A 22732-nucleotide genomic window follows, 5' to 3' on the forward strand; every position below is an offset into this window, starting at 1 on the left:
TTAGATTAAATATGGTGCTCTGTAGTTCAGTACACACAGTGAGCCATATAAAAATAAATCTGACATTTTAACCCTGGTAACTTTCCCGAGTGAAAAGATGTTGGCAAAAACATTTGGCGTCTTAAATTTCAACATGCGCATCACAGCCTCAGGAAGGGTTAGAAGGATGGTGATGGGGGATGAGCTTGTACTCTCCTTCTGCATCTGTCCCTAGTCAGCTGGGAGAACTGTAAGGAAATCGATTTCACACTTCTGGGACTCATTTCCTCATCTGTAAAGTGAGAAAGTGCTATCAGATGGCCTCTAAACCTTCCAGCCAAAAAGGAAGGTGATTTTAAATCGTACGCCACTGAGTATGTGTCACTGTGTAAATTCCATAGCCACGCTGCCCCCAGAAGGCAAAGGAGCTTCTTGAGTTGCTGAGTTGCTGGCTCAGACTCCTCTGCAGCCATCCCTGCCCCAACCCCCAAGAGTCAAGGCTTCAAATCCACAGACTTTCTTGAATCAAGCAGAAAACACAGTTCATTCACAACTTTAGTAACTTGATTGGAAAAGTATAATTCTTCAGTGTTGGGCAATTTGCAAACTTCTTTTAAAAACTGCAGAACTCTACTAGGTTAAGTTGAACTAAATGTCTACAATAAATTTTAAAATATCAAAAAGTTATAGCAAGGGTTCACTTCAAAGTCTTCATGATTGACGTAATTTCTACAGATTCTGCTGCTTTAAGTGCCTCCTTCCATGCCACAGAAGCGCCAACCACAAAAAGCTTTGTTTTCTGAAAGAAAATAATAAAGAAATTTCATTTGAATTAACTATTCATATCAGCACCCTGCTCCTACATTGAGATTTTATTCAACAAGGACAATGTGCTTGGCCAAGGAAAATAAACAGTGAGAAATGGGTATTCCAAGTGATGAAAAATGGAATAAAAACATTGCTTTATGATAAATAACACATACATTTATATTTTTATATACATATTTTTAATTCAAAAGTCATAATCTATCTTTACCTAAACATGTTAGAATTAAAAACAAGAATAGCGGCTAAAATCAACAATTGCAGAACAAATCGCAAATTCCTAAAGATTCCTATTTAAATGTCAATTCCGAAGGTTCAAACTATTTTAAATGTTGTGATGTCGCTTAACTAAGTTACTAATAAAGGTAGACTCTCTCTTTAAAATTCTCTTAAATTCAGTCAATTATACATGTTCAATTCCTACTCCTTGAGCTGGCACAGACACTAATGAGGCCCAATGAAATGACCAAACTTCAGTAAATGTGTTGGTACTGGCATCTTACATTCAAACAGCAGATTCTTGGGCTCTGAGGAACTACAGTTGCTGGGTCAAATGCTATTATTAAGCAACTAGAATATATGCTTTACCTAAATGGGTGAGGGAAAGAAAGGAAGGAAAAGAAAAACGAAAAGAAGAGAAGAGAAGAGAAGGAAGAAAGTGGGGAGGGAAGAAGGGAAAAGAGAGAGGAGGGACAGGTGGGGAGGAATGAGAGAGAGAGAGAGAGGAAGGGAGGAAGAAAGGAAGGGGAAAAAAGGAAGGGAGGGAGGGAGGGAAGGAAGAAGAGAGAGGAAAAAAGGAAGGTAAAAAATAAAAAAGAGGGCTTCCCTGGTGGCGCAGTGGTTGAGAATCTGCCTGCCAATGCAGGGGACACGGGTTCGAGCCCTGGTCTGGGAAGATCCCACATGCCGCGGAGCAACTGGGCCCGTGAGCCACAACTACTGAGCCTGAGCGTCTGGAGCCTCTGCTCCGCAACAAGAGAGGCCGCGATAGTGACAGGCCCGCGCACCGCGATGAAGAATGGCCCCCACTAGCCGCAACTGGAGAAAGCCCTCACACAGAAACGAAGACCCAACACAGCCAAAAATAAACATAATAAATAAATAATAAATAAAAATTAAAAAAAAAAATAAATACAAAAAAAAAATAAAAAAAAAAATAAAAAAGAAACTCTTGGAGCTGCTGATGCCCCACCACATAGCCATCACTGCATGGTGTTCTAGAGAGCAGGTTCTACCTTTGAACACCAAGTCACTTGATTTCTCATGTTCTTGCTCTACCTCCAGAATGGGCCGGGCCTCTTTCCATGAGAAAGAGAGAGGCTTATGAAATGAAGCAGAGGTGATGACTGGTTGTAAAGACTACAATTTGTTTGTTGGTCAGAAAGGTATATATAGTTAGAGGATGCGGTTTTTTATGTCTTCAATATCCACTATCTTTCGCAGCAAAGTTCCTTAAATATTATAAACACACTTCTTAAGCAATTTAAAGACTTACATGTAAATATAAATCATACTTTCTGATTATTTCTGTCTAATCAAGAAAACCATGGCTTCTGTCCTAACAGCTAATTGGCCGTTAAGTCACAAAGTGGGTGGTTTTAGAGGAGTGCAGGCAAGTAATGTTTGATGTGCCCCCTTCCAAGCACTTTTCAGTGGTAGAGGACACTGGAGGAAAACCACCACGGAGCGCTGTTAAAACCTGTTTTGTTTCATAAGTGACAGTAAATATCACCAACACCAACCCAAGAAGGGTGGGAGAAAGGTCTTTCTAGTTCCATTGCAACTCCCTGAATCCTACCCACCCCTCCTGTCACTCCCAAGAACACCCTAAGATCAGGAATACACAAGAGGACCAACTCTTTAAAACAGTTTTGTTTTGTTTTGTTTTTTTCTGGTTTTTTTTGGTAACAGCTTTATTGATATACAAGTCGCATAGCATATAATTCAGCCATGTACATTGTACAACTCAGTGGATTTAGTATAGTCACAGAATCGTGCAATCATTACCACAGTTGATTTCAGAATACAGTGCTTGTTTTATCAGCAAAATTCTTTCATTTACACTGACCATAGTGAGATTTAGGGCACATTAAAAAGAAAAATAATGCCATTTCAGGAAATGATGGGTACCTCTATTGTCTTCCGTGTTATTTGTATATTGCCATAGAGGAGGGTTTTTTTTTTTTTTGCTGCATTGGGTCTTCGTTGCTGCGCACGGGCCTTCTCTAGTTGCAGCAAGTGGGAGCTACTCTTCGTTGCGGTGCGCAGGCTTCCCATTGCGGTGGCTTCTCTTGTTGCGGAGTACGGGCTCTAGGTGCGCGGGCTTCAGTAGTTGCAGCACGTGGGCTCAGTAGTTGTGGCACGCAGGCCCTAGAGTGGGTGGGCTTCAGTAGTTGTGGCGCACGGGCTTTGTTGCCCCGCGGCGTGTGGGATCTTCCCGGACCAGGGCTCGAACCCGTGTCCCCTTCATTGGCAGGCGGATTCTTAACCACTGTGCCACCAGGGAAGTCCTTGCCATAGAGTAGTTTTTAAAACATGACTTGTACTACAGTATATACATTGAATTAATGCAACAGAAAACACATCCAACCTCGTTTTAATTGTCTTTTGAAGGGGAAGAATCACTATCTAAAGGTTCTGTTAAACTACTTTAAGGTTCTGTTAAGAATCAGTTAAGGTTATATTCAGTTCTTAGGTTTCTTTAGGGTAACTACTGAAATATTTATGTTACACTTCTGAAAGAGTTATTGTACTCATCAATCTTGTTGAAAGTTCTGGAAAATCAGGAACTATTAATGTGTAAAATGCTCATGCCCTTAGTAGTGCTATTTAAATAGGTCTCCTGTGGCAGGAAAATAAACTGAAATGTGCCTCAAAACGTAGCCCTCAACTCAATAGGACACAATTAGCTATTTGCAAACCTTTCAACCCCACCTCTACCTCCAGAGGCACATACTTTCCTGGGAAATTATTCTATTTTGGCTATTATGTGTCTCTCTAAATATTCTAAGTTTAAAATTTAGAATATTTTACATTTTCTCTTCCTTAGAATCACACTCTAGTGACCAAAGGGGGATTAAAAACCCCACAAAACTACAAATTGTTTTATGGAAAATGTCAATATCTTATTTTATTATTAATGTAAGCATGTGATGCCAAAGAAATGAAGGTAATTTTACAAACTCAGAATTTTGGCAAATACATGAAGTTTCCATTTTATTACAGTTTTATACCACATTAGTTCAAATCCATTTCTCTACAAATACCCCAACAGAGCTCCTCTGGAATTATTTCAGTCATCCTTAACATGTGACTTTACCAGACTCTGAATGTAAAATAAACATATAAGATTTCAAATTAGTAACTTTTAATTATGAATGGGATAAGGCATAAAGTCATCAGATGATGGCTGGGGCTATTAATTTCCAACAAGACACTCTGTTGAAATGTTTCTCCTGATACCCCAGGTATAAATAAGAACCTTCAAAAAACAAGGGCAGAACCAAAGTACAATAAAGAAGCCTCTGCAGCTTAAGCCTCCCCTAATCCTAAACTTCTGACAGAAGCTAGGCAAAGCATCTTTCTTGCACATTAAGTGGGTGTCCAGTATTTCCACGTAGTTGAGCTTTCAGAGGCAGACACTCAAGCCTATCCTTAGGATATACCGTCTTGGCTCTGGTTGTATTAATTATGCCTGAAGAGTTTAATACCCATCCAAGTCCAAAGGTGGAAGAACACAGAAAGGGGTATGGTAATCGGCAAGAGCAGACTGTAAAAGCACAGGCTGCTTGTGCTAGTGCAGCCCTGTGGGAAGCTTTCTTCCACGGAGGCCGAGTATAACAGCCCTGCTAACGAGACCAACGGAATAAGGACAGTCAACGTAGGAAGAGACAGAAACATTCTTCCCCTCCACTGATTACCCGCCACTCTGACTTTTTAAAACGTGGATGGTATTTAGAAAATTCAGTTGTGTGTGTGGTCGTTTTTACGTATGATCTAATGCTGCTCCGTTTCTTCTTGCTTCTTATTTTGATGTGTCATCCTAGCTGCCTGTGGTATCATATTAGGAATCCCATCAATAATTGGATAGGCTATTCCTAACTCTTCGTTAATCAGTTCATTTGTCGATGCTTCATATCGGAGCGGCTTCTTGGAGAGTGGGCACACCAGGAACTCCAGCAGCGCTGGGTCGAAGACGCGGGGCGGTTCCCGCGTCCGCTCGCTCTGGTCTGGGGACGGCCGTGACACGGACGCGTGCACACACCTCTGGGCGACCGCGGGCGGCTGTGCGCGTGTCCCCCCGCAGCGCTGAGGCGAGCAAGCCGGCCGCAAGCTCCGCGCGGCATGGCCTGGCGGCCCGTGACCACCCGCGCCGCTGCCTTTAAAACAGTTTGTAATTAAAGAAGTAACACATTTTCATTGTAGACAAATTAGAACACATGGATGAGCAAAAAGCAAAACTATTATCTGTTTAGGAAGATATCCTTTAAGATTTTTTCTTTGCTCATATATGCATATATATGCCCATTTGGGTTAAAAGAATTACAGTTCGTGATGAGTTTCATTTAGTATTGCTGTTTTGGCTTCAGAGCTATTCCTTCCAGCTGTGAAGACTGATATTGACCTGGGGCATGTTGCAAGCTCCTGAGTGCCAAATGGGAAGAATCACCTTTGCAGCCACAGCTGGCTTAGTAGTTGGGCTCTAGGAATCCCTCTGGTTTACTAACTAGTTCAGAGCACTAATAATCTGGTGCAGGATGACCCTTTCAATGCTCTTGTGTATTTGCTGAGCATGATATCACCTGCCTTATTTTCACTGACTTCTTTTTACTTGACTTTTCCCCTTTGGGGAATGGGGGAGAGCACTAGAGGCTAAATTACTTCAACAGTGAGGAGTAGGTGTATTTGTTTGTAGCACTGCCTTAAGTATAGGTGTGTAATAGCCATGAAAGGGATTAATAAGAGCAAATAAAGAGTTACAGAATAAAGAAGGGGAATTACCCTCATTTAAGTAGGTATGGAGTGGTCTCGGTCCCCTTTCAGTTGTGGGAACCAGAGGCCATCCTGCAGGGGCACCATGCCAACCAGTGCAAGGCCTGATGCAAGGCCTTGTTTGCCCGCAGTGATGTTATAAAGAAGCTTCAAAGACTTCAAAAATACAATCACCAGTCTAAACGCAACTTGATTCTGTGAAGATGAAAGGTTCTTACCATTCATGTTACTGATAGATCAAATTGTAGTTATCAAGCAAAGAATAATCAGGGTCATCTGCAAAGGGCAGAACACAGAGCAACATTAAGTTAACATTTTTTCATGATAATATCTTAGCCCTTTTCAAATCAAGGCATCCCACTCAGAGTCTGGTGACTGCCATTTTGTAAGAAGAAAACATATCTGGCAACAAAACCTACAAATAATAGTCATAACTACAAGTCAGAAAACATATTGGAAATCCTTATTATGATTTCTTTGCCATTTTTCAACCATGCTCAGATAGCAGTCCCCACCGTAAAATCATCTTCAAAAATGGACAAAAGTTAAGTCCCACAGTATCAAGTGGTAATTATAAGGTAACAAGAAATCAATTAACTTAAATCCTTATCTAGTTCAAAGATGTAATTTCAGCCACTAAATTTTTTTCAGTCACTAAATTTTTGCTAAGATGCTAAATGCAGCCCAAGATGTCTCTTCCCTCTTTAATATAGGCATATCTTTCTTTTATTCAAATAATAGGTATTTGTTGAGCACCTACTATGTGCCCAATACTGTGTTATGTTTTGCGACTGATTCAGGAGAAAACAAAGTGCCTGCCCTTAAGGGTCTTGTAATTATCCAGGAAATACAAATTAACAAAAAGCATTAAGTGTGTGGTTCTCCCAGAGGTATCATAGGAGTTCAGAGAGAAAAAGAGACCATGGTGCTCAGTGAAAGAGCCAATTATAGGCAGTGTACAAAATACATAATATTAGGTTACATGTTTCCAGACATCTTCTATAAATTATATTTCTGTGTAATCCAAAGGAAACTATATCTCAGTTTTGCTGTTCTCATGGTCCAAGAGAGAAATAATAGGAGAAATAAGAGAAATAATCTCTTCGTAAGAATGCCTAGTAAGTTTCTTTTGGTACTTGAGTAGCTGAATTCTCTTGGATAAGCTATAAAATAGACCATGAATTACCAAATTCCACTCTGTGACAAACAGTATTACAGTTTCTAATAATAGGTTCATTCTCTTGGAAATCTGATTCTATTTATTCCCTTCTTTCCTTTTATTTCAAAATTCTAGCTACTCAACCTTAAATAATACCTGACCTAAGATTTCAAACAGTCTTTACCTGGTAAACTTTTAGGAATTGGGAGAGGTCTTCTCCTGTAAGAAATGAAAACCAAAATCTTTCAGGTAAGTTCTTGTTATTTTTCTAAATTTCTACTTCACTCTACAAACACCGCATGCTAATCAGATCTGGTTTCTGCTCTGGAGGGTTAAGAAGATGAAGCAAAAGCTCTGCAGCGTTGACCTCCTGGATCCAGGCTGCAGACACTACGTTATGCTGGGAAGCAGGATGCACACAGCCCTGCCCCGCAGCCCAGAAATCTCAGTCATGTGGTCACGTGGGCAAGAGTTTCTGATCGCCTTGATGCAAAATGGGAAGTCAAACAGTTCCCACCTTGCTGTCAGGGTTAAAGGAACTAATTCAAAGTTACCGCTTTGAGCAGCGCTTGGCATTCTTCAACACTGGTGATGAACTTGCACTTCCCCCTCAAACACTCCCTGATCTTTTTAAAAACTGGACTGAAAATTCAACAGCTTAGACTTCAAGGTGACTGTATATATGAAACAGAAGTTTCTCTTCCCTCAGAATCCTTTATATCAAGGCAGCAAACTTTTTCTGTAAAGGGCCGGAAAGCAAATGATTTAGGCTTTGCTGGCCACACAGCATTTCTATCTCATTACTACTCAGCTCCAATGAGAAAGCAGCCGTAGACAGAATGGAAACAGGTGAGTGCAGTCATCTTCTAACAAAGCTCTACATATGGACACTGATGTTTGCATTTCATGTAATTTTCACATGTCACAAAATAGTATCCTTTCAATTTTTTTCAACCATTTAAAAACATGAAAACTATTCTTAGCTTGCAGGCCCTACCAAAACAGGTAGGTCAGATTTGACTCACAGGGGGCCAGAGTTTGCCAACTCTTGCTTTCTACAAGAAAGGTATAGGATTCATGCATGAGTAATAATAATTACACTCAAGCATGATACAATCCCCCTTGAACTATGACTAGTACAACCCATTTAACATTTGTCCTAAAAATGCTATTTCCAAAAACCTAGCAGCCTCACTAAGCAAATGCAATGGTAGATATGTCCTGATTCTAATACGTCCATATTAGAATTGGAACACTAAAAATAAAAATGTTCTTTAAAAGTACTTTTCTTTTCTTTTTTTTTTTTTTGGCCACACTGCAGCATGTGGGATCTTAGTTCCCTGATCAGGGATCAAACCTGCGCCCCCTGCAGTGGAAGCACGAAGTCTTAACCACTGGTCCGCCAGGGAAGTCCCCCAAAGTACTTTTCTTCATGTGAAAGAAAGCTGGATATTACCTTGCCAAGTTAGGCCCCGTAGGCTTTCCTGGTGGGGCTGCATTCTTCTGGGGGCAGTAGAAATTCTCGTACACGATGGGTGCTAGGGAATTATCAAGACATAACACATTAAGAGGCTGATGACTTCCATTCTCAATGACCTGTGACAAGAAAGACTAATAGAACTGCTTAATTAACCCCCCACCCCACAGATCCATTCACCTGGTGGAGCCTGTCCAGTTTTGTGTTGATTCACAAAGTACTCAATGTCCTTCTCAATGCTGCACATTTCTAAACTCTTACGGACTTCTTCATACATCTAACAAAAAGAAGATAAATCAGGTATATAGAGGTATATGTCCATAAAAATGGTGACACAGCTTATTAAAGTAGGAGGTTTAATGAATGGCTGTTTCCCAAATTTTGCTTTGAAAAGAAAAAAGAAGACATTCCCAAGTCCTGGACTCATATAAAGGGATTTCTCTGATGCATATCTGCATTTAAATTTTTTTTTGAAGACGACAAAAAATATAGATTTTTTTTTTGTAGCAGCACAGAAACCTTGGTGGAAAGATTTTTTTTTTTTTTTAAACTACTGATGGGACAAAGAAAATAGATACCAAGTCCCATGACCAATTCTACACATAAATGCAAAGACAATAGGAGAAAAGTTCTTCCAGTCAATCCTACTTGTTTTCTGGGTGTTTAATTATTCTTCTAAAGTGAATGTTCCATCTAAGCGAGGGTGGCTATTTCTTAGGAAAGAAGGTTGTGATAATTTGATTCATGTCCCTCTGAGACCTGGGAACCCATGACAATTGCTGTGTACAAGTTAAACCTGGATCACTAATGGCCCTGGAACACTGCTGAAGTAAATCCTGAGCCCTGGAGTGACCGTCAGCCTGGGCATGGCTCAGTCTGCTCGTCCTTGGTGCCGTCCAGGAGTGACCCCGTTTCAGACTGGAGCAGTCTCTGGGACTCACATTCATTTTGTGACATCTCTGTTTTCCATAAATTAAACTGCATTTGGGTCTCCCTTCTCTGCTCTCCTGCTCTAACCCTGAATTTCTCAGAGAGAAAGTCATGGTGGTAAAGTGAAACAAGAGTCAGGCAGGTTAGGTGTTTATCTGGGTCCATACTCACCGTGTGGCCTTGGGCCAGTCACTGTACCTACCTGGGCCTCAAATGAGGGGGGTGAACTAATAAATGTTTATGGTTCCTTCCACTCTACTGAATCTTTATGCAAAGCATCCTCTGTGGATGCCTCTGACTTACGTTATCACTTTTGACACATTGTTGTGACAGCTGATTCATGTGTAACCACAGTGCATTCCGAAAGAAGTTTATTCGTTCACATTCTTGAGTCTCAAACACCTATAGAAACAAAACTACATGTACTTATGCAGAGAAAGGGGCCATCTGTCTAGACTGGCTATGACTTAAGAAACAATTTCAACCTTGAATTACCTGTAAGCTTATTGTCTCATTTAGTGCACTCCCACCCACCACCAAGGAAGCTCATAAACTCTTACTCAGGCAAAGAATGCAAATGGATTCTAATAACATATTAACACAAATAGGACTGGATATAGTTCTGAAGGTAAGAGGTGATGATGAACCTAAACATCAATGTTCTAACCTGAATTCCAGCTCACATTTCCAACTGCCTAATGGGCATCTGTACCTGGGCAGCCTGCCAGAGCCTCCAATTCAAAGAGTTGCCCTCCTTCTCACCCCCTCCCAGAATGAGTGAATTCAACTGGCAAGACGGTCACAATCGTTGAAGCTAGTTGATGCGTACATGGGGGCCCTTACACTTGTCTTTCATCCTTGTGTATGTTTGAAATTTCCTTAATAAAAAAGTTGTTTAAAAAGTCACTTCCGGGATTCCCTGGTGGCGCAGTGGTTGGGGGTCAGCCTGCCAATGCGGGGGGCACGGGTTCGGGCCCTGGTCTGGGGGGATCCCACGTGCCGCGGAGCGACTGGGCCTGTGAGCCACAACTGCTGAGCCTGCGCGTCTGGAGCTTGTGCTCCGCCACAGGAGAGGCCGCGATAGTGAGAGGCCCGCGCACCGCGATGAGGAGTGGCCCCCGCTTGCCGCAACTAGAGAAAGCCCTCGCACAGAAGCGAGGACCCAACACAGCCAAAAATAAATTAAATAAATTAAAAAAAAAAAAAAAAGTCACTTCCTGAGGGGCTTCCCTGGTGGCGCAGTGATTGAGAATCCGCCTGCCAATGCAGGGGACACGGGTTCGAGCCCTGGTCTGGGAAGATCCCACATGCCATGGAGCAACTGGGCCCGTGAGCCACAATTACTGAGCCTGCGCGTCTGGAGCCTGTGCTCCGCAACAAGAGAGGCCACGATAGTGAGAGGCCCGCGCACCGCGATGAAGAATGGCCCCCGTTTGCCACAACTAGAGAAAGCCCTCACACAGAAATGAAGACCCAACACAGTCAAAAAATAAATAAAAAATAAATAAATTTAAAAAAAAGTCACTTCCTGAACAATAGTTTTTGGATATAAGCAAATACAACTTATAGAAAATCAAACTATTCTATAAAGTGGACGCTATACTATTCAACATTGGATGTTATACATTAAAGTATTTTTTAAATGTTGACTACAAAACTATTACATTTTAAAGCTTCTTATAATGTAAAACTTTATACATATACAAGAGTAGAGAGAATAGCATAATGAATCCCCATGTACCCATCACCAGGTGAAACATTTATCCACTCACAACTGACTGTTTTACCTATTTCCCTACCAACTCACCTACTCCCTGGAGTATTTTGAAGCAAATACACTATTTCATCTATAAATATTTTATTATTCATACACGGTATATAAGTACTGTATATGAATATTACATTATTTTTATTATAGAATATTTCACGTAGACAGAATCATAGAGAGTGATATTAGGAAGACCCACATACCAACCATCCAGCTTTGTCAAAACTTTTGGCCATATTTGCTTCAGATTCTGTTAAAGCCTCTGTGTGCCTTCTTCAGTCTCTACCACGTTCCTCCTCCCGCAGAGATAACCATTATCCTAAATTTTATCATTTCTATGCAGATTTTGACAATATGTATGCATCCATAAGATGTATATGATATTGCTTTGCATGTTTTAAAACCATATAAAAATGCCCTTATTTCAGGCTTTTCCATTAGATTGTGGAATTAAGGAAGTAAAGCAGAAAAGAGTCTTTTAGGAGGGACCCACAGTTTCTTTCTAATTTGCCCTCAAGTAATTCTACAGAAGTAGAGGAAGGAAGGCCCGCCCTTCGGGTTCCAGGTACCTCGCAGGCCTTGATGTGTTCGCTCTGCCACTCTTCACGGACCTTATCCAGAGTGTTGATGTGCAGCAGGTACGCCTTGTCTGCAATGGAGGGGAGGGGCCTGGGTCTGGAAACTGGATGGGAGGGGGCTCGCAGACCCAGCCCTCAGGCCCCTCCGGGAGCTCACAGGGCTCCCGGGAGCTCTGAACGCTGGAAGGCCATAATTACATCTCACCCTCTATCATATCTTTGTGAAAAATAAGCAAAGGTGGGCATCACATTCTTTTTAAAGAAAAACCAAGCAATTAGCCAGAAATGCTCCAAGGAAGGAGAAGTGAAAGCTGACAAGGAACCTCAGCCAGGGTTTCCTTCCACCTCTTACTTCAGTTTTGGATTTAGAAACTTAAGCGACCACGGTTGTGAGAGGCTTGTCTCCAGCAAGAAACTCTGGGAATTAGAAGCCTTTGCAAACACTTGGTTTGGATTTTAGACTTCAGTGCTGACAAGGCCTCACAACTTGGATGTTTCTTTCACAGCAGAGAAGAGTTATCAGGGCTGAAAAGCGGTTTTAAGATAGATGTTCCCAATAAATCAGAGTGAGCACCTGGTCACAAAGCAGCTGCCACTTGACCCCCCCTCTCCCCCCACCCCCACCGTCAGTCACCTGTCAGGCAGCAAGACCTAAGGCAGCAATGGCCAGAAACTGCTGCCTCATTTGCTTCCTCCCACTCTCCCGGGTTCCGATATACTCTCCCTTCCCCCCTCTCTTCCCTCCCTCTGTTTCTCCCTCCTTCCCTTCTCATACCTTGTTAATCCTACTGTATATGTATATACTCACTATTGTATGGTATATAAAAGTACCTTTCTCAGACAGATTTAGGATAACATAAGCCCCACCACAATCCTCCCCCCAGACCCCTCACCTGAGTCTTCTACTGCAGTCTTTGAAGTTGCCAGTTTCACAAAAAGCTGTGAGGACAAAACAAAAACAAAAACAAACAAAAAAGAGGTCAGGAATGCTGGGCTAGGCTTCTAAAGGCAAAACAGATTTTAAAGCAATAACTGAGAAGAGACAAGTTCTAGTTCAAGTCTAACCTATACTTCTCTCATGAGTTAATCATTCAACTTGCCCTCTAATCTTAACGCCATTGGAAAACAGCCATCAAGCATCTTGCCCTACATCTTCCTAAAAACATATCCCTCCCTACCTTCTGATTGCTGACCATCTTATATCCAGATTTTATAAAATTAAATTTATAAAACACCCAAGCAGGAGGCAGCCTAGCTATAAAGAATACATGAGCTGAGTTTTGAAAAAAGATGAAAGCCTCAGAACCCCCTCCCCTGTGGCTATGCTTCTCTAGCTCTTCCCCAACCCCCAAAGTAGGACAAGGGTTTTTCTGGCTAGGGGGACTCTAATGGCCTGAAGGAGGGTATTGCCAGGAGCTTAGAGTGCAAGTCCATTTTTTATTAAGACTATTAATTGGCTTTAGCTTGATAAATGTAAATCTCGGATTTTTCAGGCTGTCTGCTCTCCCGGGTACCTTTTCTTGTTGCTTCGGGTTTACCACGTTGGCACTCCGGTGGACAGCCTGCTCTGCTTCATCTTTGTCTCGGCATTTCTGCTCGTAGTTCTTCTTTGCCTTTGTAGTTATGAGCCAAAAGAGGATCAAAACAGATAAGCAGACTGTGACCCTGAGGAGCAGCCACCCCAGCCCCCCACGCCCAGGAAAGAAGAGGGCACACTGATTAGGGCTCTGATCACCACTAGACTGGGGCCACTCAGAGGACACGCTCTTTTTAATCTATCTTTGGAAGGTCTCTCCAGCCCTTTTCCAAATCATGTATGTAGTGGCAACCTGATCAAGGAAGTAACAACTCCTATTTGGCAAAAACAAAGTACATGAGCTTTAAAAATTTACTGAAACAAAAGATGGAATTTGAAATAGGCAAAATCAAACACTTATGTAACTACAGGACGTGAATATGTAATATTCATAACCCTCAGAACTTAGATGCAATCACTTGGTCCTGGTAACTATAACTATGTTTCAATATTCTAACGTGCCTCCTCATAGCATGTGGACAGTGGGGAGGGCATTAATCCCATCATTTCTGTAGCTCAAGGATAGTCATGTTCCTTCTTGATTTATAGAATTCTGTTTTAGCTAGTTTAAAAGTAGGCCGTGGTCTCTGCTGTGCTACCATTACTATCAGCAGTATGAAAACAGTTCACAAACTACAGTTAGTGAATCAAATAATTTTCTGTTTCAACTCTTGAAGCAAAGACTTAACTTGTTCAAACAAAGCAAAGCTGTGAATCAGTTGGCTAATAAATAAAAATGATACTTCCCCCAAAAAATGCTTGACTAAGAATCAAGACACCTTTGCAGAGATGGTTTGTGCTCATCAAATATCTCACGTGCTTTCCTACATTTCTCAGCATCCTCTGCAGTTCAGTTGGGGTTAACCTTTCAGTAAACAACCTTATAATTCTCTGTGCTACACACACACAGAAACAAAAGTTCATAACTTTTCTTAATTACAAGCACATAAGATATTCATGCAACAATTCTTTTCTTATGCAACAATATCTTATAGACATTTCTCTGTATCAAGCATGAAGCCTGTAGCTGAACACTTTTAAAAAAAAATTTTATTGGAGTATAGTTGATTTACAATGTTGTGTTAGTTTCTGCTGTACAGCAAAGTGAATCAGTTATACATATACATATATATCCACTCTTTTTTAGATTCTTTTCCAATATAGGTCATTACAGAGTATTGAGTAGAGTTCCCCATGCCATACAGTAAGTCCTTATTAGTTACCTATTTTATATATAGTAGTGTGTGTATGTCAATCCCAATCTTCCAATTTATCCCTCCCCTCCTCTCCCTGCTGGTAATCATAAGTTTGTTTTCAATATCTGTTAAGTCTGTTTCTGTTTTGTATATAAGTTCATTTGTACCCTTTTTTTAGATTCCACATATAAGCAATATCATATATTTGTCTTTCTGTGTCTGACTTACTTCACTCAGTATGACAATCTCTAGGTCCATCCATGTTGCTGCAAATGGCATTATTTAGTTCTTTTTTATGGCTGAGTAATATTCCACTGTATATATGTACCACATCTTTTTTATCCATTCCTCTGTTGATGGACATTTAGGTTGTTTCCATGTCCTGGCTATTGTAAATAGTGCTACAATGAGCATTGGGGTGCACGTATCTTTTCAAATTATGGTTTTCTCCAGATACATGCCCAGGAGTGGGATTGCTGGATGATATGGTAGTTCTATTTTTAGTTTTTTAAGGAACCTCCATACTGTTCTCCACATTACAATTTACATTCCCACCAACAGTGTAGGAGGATTCCTTTTTTTCTCCACATCTTCTCCAGCATTTATTGTTTGTAGATTTTTTGATGATGGCCATTCTGATTAGTGTGAAGTGATACCTCATTGTAGTTTTGATTTGCATGTCTCTAATAATTAGTGATGTTGAGCATCTTTTCATGTGCTTTTTGGCCACCTGTATGTCTTCTTAGGAGAAATGTCTATTTAGATCTTCTGCCCATTTTGTGACTGGGTTGTTTGTTTTTTTGTTATTGAGCTGTATGAGCTGTTTGAATATTTTGGAGATTAATCCCTTGTCGGTCACTTCATTTGCAAGTATTTTCTCCCATTCTATGGGTTATCTTTTCTTTTTGTTTCTGGTTTCCTTTGCTGTGCTGTAGCTGAACAATTTTAATGGTTGTAAATATATACACATACATATATATATGCCATAATTTTCTTAACCAACTCTCTACTGGTGGACATTTACCTTATCTCCCATTTTGTATAACATAAAAATACTCTGATTTTTATTTTGGGTAGTGTGAATTTACAGGTTGGATTCCTAGAAGTGTAATTGTTTTCACTAATTCATACTCCTATAAACACGTATGTGAGGGTATATGGCCTCATGCTCTTACCAACACCAAAATAAGACAATGTTTTTAACCTTTTCTAATACTAGAGTTGAGAATGTTGGCATATGCCTTGTTTTATTTGTATTTATTTCATTACTAAGGTGATATGTCATTTCTACTTCATGTCTTTTACCTACATTTTTTTTTGGAGCATTCTTCATTTTAATTGATTTTTAAGAGTTCAGTCTATACTAGGAACACTAACTGGTTGTAAATTATATAAGTTACTAATATTTTTCCCCATTTGATATCATGTATAAGATGATATTTTTTTCTTTTGCTCTAAAGAAGTCTTAAATTTTTTTTATACTTTTTTTTTTGACTGCACTGGGTCTTAGTTGCTGCACACAAGATTTTTTAGTTGCAGCTTGTGAACTCTTAGTTGTGGCCTGAGAACTCTTAGTTGTGGCATGTGGGATCTAGTTCCCTGACCAGGGAAAAAACCCGGGCCCCCTTGCACTGGGAGTGCTCAGTCTTAGCCACTGGACCACCAGGGAAGTCCCAAAAAGTCTTAAATTTTAATGTCAGTTATCAATCTTTCTCTTTCTTGCATTATTTTTTTTAATATGACATATTAAGCACTTTTTCTCTGTTGTTAAATAGTCCTCATAATCATATTTTTAAAGGTTACACAATTTAATCTTTCTCCATTTTTGTCACTAAATCATTTACATTATAGTTTTCATTATAGGTAGTGAACACGGTAGTGCATTTTGTTTTTCTTATTTTGGATGATTTCCTAAAGATAAGAGTCTTAGATTCTTAGCGTAAGATTGATGGGGTATGATCACATTTATGGCTCTAAAAGCATATCGTAAAATATCTTTTTAAAAGGTTATATGGGCTCCAGAGAAGATGGAGCAGATGTACTCTTCCCTATTCCTCCACACAAGTATAACTAAAACCCCTGGACATTCTACATAAAACAAACATAAGATTCTGAAAGGTGGAGAGAAGAAGGCAGATTAGCTAATGTCCTTGATCTCAAAGAGAAACCTAGAAGTGAGTGCCCTGGGTTTTCTTTGGGCCTTATATCACAGAATGAATGCCAAAGCAGCAGACAACCAAGAAATGCCAATGAGCATAAACAAAAAAGAAAGTCTCAATGAAAACCTCCCCTCTCTAGCCAAAAGACCAGAAAAGGGGCAGCACAGCAGGACAGAAGCCTCCACATTCTACAGCAGTCAAACACCACATAAAGAAACCATGCCCCCCTCCCACCTACCACACATCCAGCAAAGGCCAAGTGGGGAGTCTAGACTTCCACCCTCATCAGGCTATAATGCGGTTCCCAACTCCCTTGCTGAGGTGGTATCAGAGAAGGACCAATAGGGGACTGGGACCTTCATTCCCACCAGGAGGTAACAAAGCCCCACAAGCCCCACACACAGAGCCAGTGGAGACTCTGTGGGGAGCCTGGACTTCCACCACCCCCACCTGGCAGTAATGAGGTGCACCCCCTCCCTGCTGCAGTGGTGTCAGAGGAAGTCTAATGGGGATTCAGAACTTTAATCAACCCCCAGTAGTACCAAGGCCACACTGACCCTATGGTGTCAGTGGAGGCCAAGGTGGGGAACCTGGCCTGGAACCCCTCATAGCAGTAATGTGGTGGCACTTCACCTCAGTTGCTTGAGTGGTGTCAGAGGAAGCCAGCTAAAATAGAAGGTTTAAATAAGATCCAGAGTCTTGCAACAGAATACCTAAAATGTCCAAAATCAATTGACTATCACTTATCATACCAAGAACCAGGAGGATCTCAAACTGCATGAAAAAAGACCATCAATAGATGTCAACACCAAGGTGACAGAGATGTTACAATTATCTGACAAAGATTTTAAGGCAGCCATCATAAAAATATTCAATAAACATTTGCAAACACACTTGAAACATGAGAAAATAGATAGTCTTAGCAAAGAAAAAGAAAATCTCAGTAAAGAAACAGAAGATATAAACAAGAACCAAATGGAAATTTTAGAACTGAAAAATATACTAAATGAAAGGATGGACGTACGAATGGAAGAGACAGAAGAAAGAATTGGTGAACTGGAAGATAGTACAATAGAATTTACCTGATCTGAAAAACAGAGAGCAAATAGGCTGAAAAACAAATGAACAGGACCTCATGAACCTTTGGAACCATAACAAAAGATCTAACATTCATGTCCTTGGAATCCTAGGAGAGAAAGGTGGGCTGAAAAAGTACTTGAAGAAATAATGACTGATGAAAAGAATGAAATAATGCAATTTGCAGCAACATGGATGGACCTAGAGATTGTCATACTGAGTCAAGTAAGTCAGACAGAGAAAGAGAAATATCAGATGATATCCCTTACATGTGGAATCTAAAAAGAAATGATACAAATGAACTTATTTACAAAACAGAAACAGACTCACAGACTTAGAGAATGAACTTATGGTTACCAAGGGGGAAGGATAGTTAGGGAGTTTGGGGTCGACATTAACACACTGCTATATTTAAAATGGATAACCGGGACTTCCCTGGTGGTCCAGGGGGTAAGACTCCTCGCTCCCAATGCAGGGGGCCTGGGTTCAATCCCCGGTTGGGGAACTAGATCCCACATGCATGCTGCAACTAAGAGTCCACATGCCACAACTAAAGATCCTGCATGCTGCAATGAAGATTCCGCATGCTGCAACTAAGACCTGGCACAGCCTAAATAAATAAATGAATAAATAAATATTTTTTTAAAAAATAAAATGGATAACCAACAAGGACCTACTGTATAGCACAGGGAACTCTGCTCAATGTTATGTGGCAGCCTGGATGGGAGGGGAGCTTGGGGAAGAATGGATACATGTATATGTATGGCTGAGTCCCTTTGCTGTGCACCTGAAACTATCCCAACATTGTTAATCAGCTATACTCCAATATAAAATAAAAAGTTTCAAAAAAAGAAAGAATAGCTGAAAACTTTCCAAATTTGGCAAAAGATATAAACCTACAGATTCCAGAAGCTGACCAAACCCCAAACAAGATAAAGCCAAAGAAATCCATGACAAGACATGGAGGTGAACTTCTGAGAACTAAAAAAAGAAAATATCATATCTTAAAGCAGAAATGACACCTTATCCATAAGAGAAAATCAGTTTGAATTACAGCAGCTTTCTTATCAGAAACTCTGGAGGCCACGAGGAAGTGGCACAACATTTTTCAAGTACTGAAAGAAAAGAACTGTCAACACACAATCCTATACCCAGTGAAGATATCCTTTAAGAATGAAGAGGAAATCACTAAAGGAAAACTAAGAGTAGTTATCACTAGCAGACCTACCCTGAAGAATGGCTAAAGAAGTTCTCCAAGCAAAAGAAAATTATAAAAGAAGAAACCTTGGAACAGCAGAAGAAAAACACACACACCAAGCAAAAAATGAGTAAATACAATAGTCTTCCTTTCTCTTCTGAGTTTTCTAAATTACTTTTGACAGTTGAAGCAAAAATTTTAACACTGTTATGGCTCTAAATGCAGGTAGAGGAAATAGGAAAATTATATTTCAATAAGGCTTTCTCTTTAATTGTGAGAGAGTTTTCCCTAGATTGCTCAAAACATAAAAGTTCTGGGAGTAATCATATATCAACCAACACCATTTCTGCATTACACTGACATCATTCCCTATTTATCAATCGCTTTTCAGGTGCTCTGCATCAAAGAAAAAAAAAAGCAGAACAGATTGCATACGCCATCAACATTGGTGACATTTTCTTTTTTGACCAAGTTACCAGATGTGATGTCATAGTCACAGAATATCGTGATGATACTTCTGTACAAAGATGGCATCACAGATGTTCCAGTAACAAAGTTTCATTGTTAAGAGATTCATGAAAAGCTAGTGTGAGGTCCCCAGCAACTTCTCTTAGTTCTATCTTGTTAAGCATTTTTAAAATAAATTACTTAAAGTAAAGGAGGCTTTTACTATTGGCAGATATCTTAAAACTCAATAAAAATAGGTAAGAAATCAAGATCAAAACAGTCTTAACAGGGAAGAAGCTCAAACCCAACAAGATAAAAGACATCATAAAGACATCATGCCCTGGTCTGAAATATTTAAGTTGACTTGCTATACCTTCCCAGGTTGCCAGAAAGATAACATCATTGTATTTCTTCTGTCTGATTTCATCCTCACCCTTTCCAAGGCCTTAAATAGAAAGTCAAACCACCAAAAGCTGTGTTCTCTAAAACACTGCACTAATGTTATTTTCAGGAATATGTTGATACATAGCACAGGATATCAGAAAATGTCACCATTACAAAAAAAAAGGCAACATAGTGAGACTCACATCCATGGTTTTCTTGAATTGTAAGCCCTTTTGTTTATGGGCAGCATCCATTATAAGCTCCGTCTGTGGAGAGAGAACAGGCACTATTAATAATCAAAACCAATTGTTAACACCAGCTTATCTTGAGGGCCGAGTGTTCAACGTGGTTTATCTCAATTAGTCCTCACACAACCCAGAGGGTAGATGTGCTATTTATTATTACTCCTATTTCACAGATAAGGAGACTGCAGCACAGAAAAGCTGAACAATTTGCCCACCTTTGAACCTGGGTGGCCACCAGCCACTATTGAGAATCACTGATCGTCTTAGAGTATTCTCATCAGTAAATCTGGAATCAAGGAACTTAGGTTTCAAAAAGGGATTTTAAAACTTTGTTAAAGCACCATTTATATTTTAAAAGGGGTTTTTATTCTGTAAGCCTATGTCAGCACAGTTAAAGACTCAGAAACATTCACTTCTGTGGCATCTGTCAATGGCACGTCCTTCACCAGCAAGGAGCCCAAGCAGTATGAAGGGAAGAAATGCTTGTGGGACAGCTAAAAGAAGCTGTTCCCCTACTCTTTACTCCATCTAATCCAGGAAAGGTAAGCTACTCTTCAAGTTCACTTGGGAGCAACTTCTTTGCTGTGGCTGTGATGTTAATACTTTTATTAGTCAAAATAATGGAGCTAATAATAACAATGTAGCTCTCAGACATAATAGTAGCTCCCATTTATTAAGCACTATTACGTGCTAAGCAGCTTTCATGCATCACAACAACTGTGAGTACTCATCCCCATTTTCTTGACAGTAAACTGAGATGGATTAACTCACCCAAGGTAATACTCTCAACAAGTAGCAGAGTTGGGATTTGGGCACAGCCAGACTCCTGTGCCCTTGTTCCTAATCATTATCCAAAACTATCATTATCCTTATGATAGCTCTTTAAAACCAAATGGGTATATAAAAGGCCAAGAAACGCAATAATTCAAAATGAGCTATGGCATTGCTCTTGTACAAAATTATATAATGCAAAATAATGTTGAAAAATGATATTAAAATATTTCTCTTCTGGAAAACTAAGTTTTTGTCTGTTACCATAGCACACAAACATGGATGGATTTTCAAGATATCTGGATGGAAGGTTTGGGATGGTCTCACTTCAAATATGAACTTTGTGGACCACACGAAACTCCCTTGGGGGAGCCCCAAGGGACCCTCAGGGAACAGAACAGCCATCTTCCAGCCCAGCTGAAATTGAGGGACCAGGAGGTAGCTAATGGTCCCAAGGAGGCTCCAAGGACATGGAGAACAGACAGGGCTCCAACGTGACCCGACCGGGAAAGACTCATGGGCAGCTCCCTGCCATCAAAGACAGGGAGCTGTGTGGCTCACGTGAGCATCTATGTGCCTCTGCCAGGAGGGGCAGGGTTTATTCATAATAGTAAACCCTGATTTTCCCAGGCTCCACAGAGCAGATCAATTAGCAATGTCGGTCCATCCGTGGTCCTTTCTAGTCCGAATATACACACTGCCATTCTTCCAGTTCAGCAGCCGCTATTAATTTATAGTTTATGGCCCAAGCCAGGCCTCCTTATCTCCAAGTTCTACGTAACACCTGCTTCAAGCACCTCTCGCGTGTCTACAAAGTTCTACTTCATACCATTCTTCTCTCTGCCTTCAAAGATTCCTGGCACTTGTATGTCGGCAGGATCTTAGAGAGCAGCAGTCCAGCTCTCATCTGACAGGTATGATCCCCAGTGCCCATGGGGTGATATTGCTCAAGGCCACTCAGTGACATCCAGTCCAGCTCTGTCTGCTATACCACCTTGATTTAAGTCTCCTCATGTCCATACTCACTTGTAGGGTGGCCTATTCATAGTGACCCCAGAAAGTCATGAGTTCTCTTTCAGGACTCTTTTTTTTTTTTTTTTTGACCGCACCATGTAGCACGTGGGATCTTAGTTTCCCAACCAGGGATCGAACCCGTGTCCCCTGCAGTGGAAGTGCAGAGTCTTAACCACTGGACTGCCAGGGAAGTCCCCTCTTTCAGGACTCCTTGGGGAAGTTTTTCTTCTAGGACTCATTCTTTCTGCTTAGACCACCTCCAGTAGAAATTTGATTATGTTTTGTTATCAATAACACAAAATAGTGCAAAAACACAATCCTCTATGCTATCAAGTGGGGAGAAGCAAGAGGGAGGGGAAAAGGAAGAAGTTATTTATAAATGACCCAAGTGACCCTGCAGTAAATTACTGACAGAGCTGCTAAGTGGTCTGTTTGTCTGTCTACATACATTCGGACTGTACTCTGAAAACTGGAAGTGACAACCTGCACGACCAAAGAGGTTCCCTTTGCAGACTGCTCTCGACATAGGCAGAACATTCTGCTGTGATCGTCCCTATCTTAATATGGGCACCAAAGGAGAGAATGACTGACCACATGCTGCCTTTGTCAGGCATGACGTTCTGGGCTGGGACGGAACTCCAGCACCTAAAATGTCAAGCCTCCTGAGAGTGGCTCTGAAGATCCCTCCCTGCCTGCCAACCTCCAGGGGTGAGAGACTCCTCTCACTCTGCCCTCACCCACACTGCCTTTCACTCTGCTGGCTTTAGCTTCAAGGTCGCTGCCTCCAGAAGGCCTCCCCAGACCGATAAATTAGGTTAAGTGTCCCCGCTGCATGTTCAGCTGGCACCTTCTCTTCCCTACCTTTTAAGGCTCGTCACACTTTGTCATGATTACTGTCACGTCAGTCTCTCTAGCCATGCTCTATGCTGTGGGGGAGAGATGGTCATGGCCGCATTG

The 22732-nt window shown here is 40.8% G+C and overlaps 2 protein-coding genes and 1 pseudogene across 2 annotated transcripts in view; all 3 read right to left on the reverse strand.

The window, feature by feature from the left end:
- Positions 1-3952: 3952 nt before the first annotated feature.
- On the reverse strand, positions 3953-4787 carry LOC132347631 (phosphatidylinositol N-acetylglucosaminyltransferase subunit Y-like). Its single transcript, XM_059894345.1, has one exon. It carries the CDS (start codon positions 4702-4704, stop codon positions 4489-4491), a length of 216 nt encoding a protein of 71 aa, XP_059750328.1. The 5' UTR covers positions 4705-4787; the 3' UTR covers positions 3953-4488.
- Positions 4712-5150, reverse strand: LOC132347630 (protein preY, mitochondrial-like; annotated as a pseudogene).
- An 864-nt stretch (positions 5151-6014) lies between these two features.
- The window catches only part of PSTPIP2 (proline-serine-threonine phosphatase interacting protein 2), an 84805-nt gene continuing 68087 nt past the window's right edge, over positions 6015-22732 (reverse strand). The window contains exons 6-14 of the mRNA XM_059894680.1: positions 19949-20011; positions 13223-13321; positions 12602-12647; positions 11700-11779; positions 9666-9764; positions 8613-8709; positions 8412-8493; positions 7140-7174; positions 6015-6072 (exon numbers count right to left, since the gene is read on the reverse strand). Of these exons, the coding sequence (XP_059750663.1) occupies positions 6023-6072; positions 7140-7174; positions 8412-8493; positions 8613-8709; positions 9666-9764; positions 11700-11779; positions 12602-12647; positions 13223-13321; positions 19949-20011 (651 nt within the window). The 3' untranslated portion in view covers positions 6015-6022. The remainder of the gene's footprint in view (positions 6073-7139; positions 7175-8411; positions 8494-8612; positions 8710-9665; positions 9765-11699; positions 11780-12601; positions 12648-13222; positions 13322-19948; positions 20012-22732) is intronic.

Source organism: Balaenoptera ricei, chromosome 14 (assembly GCF_028023285.1).
Source record: "Balaenoptera ricei isolate mBalRic1 chromosome 14, mBalRic1.hap2, whole genome shotgun sequence".
Lineage (NCBI taxonomy): Eukaryota > Metazoa > Chordata > Mammalia > Artiodactyla > Balaenopteridae > Balaenoptera > Balaenoptera ricei.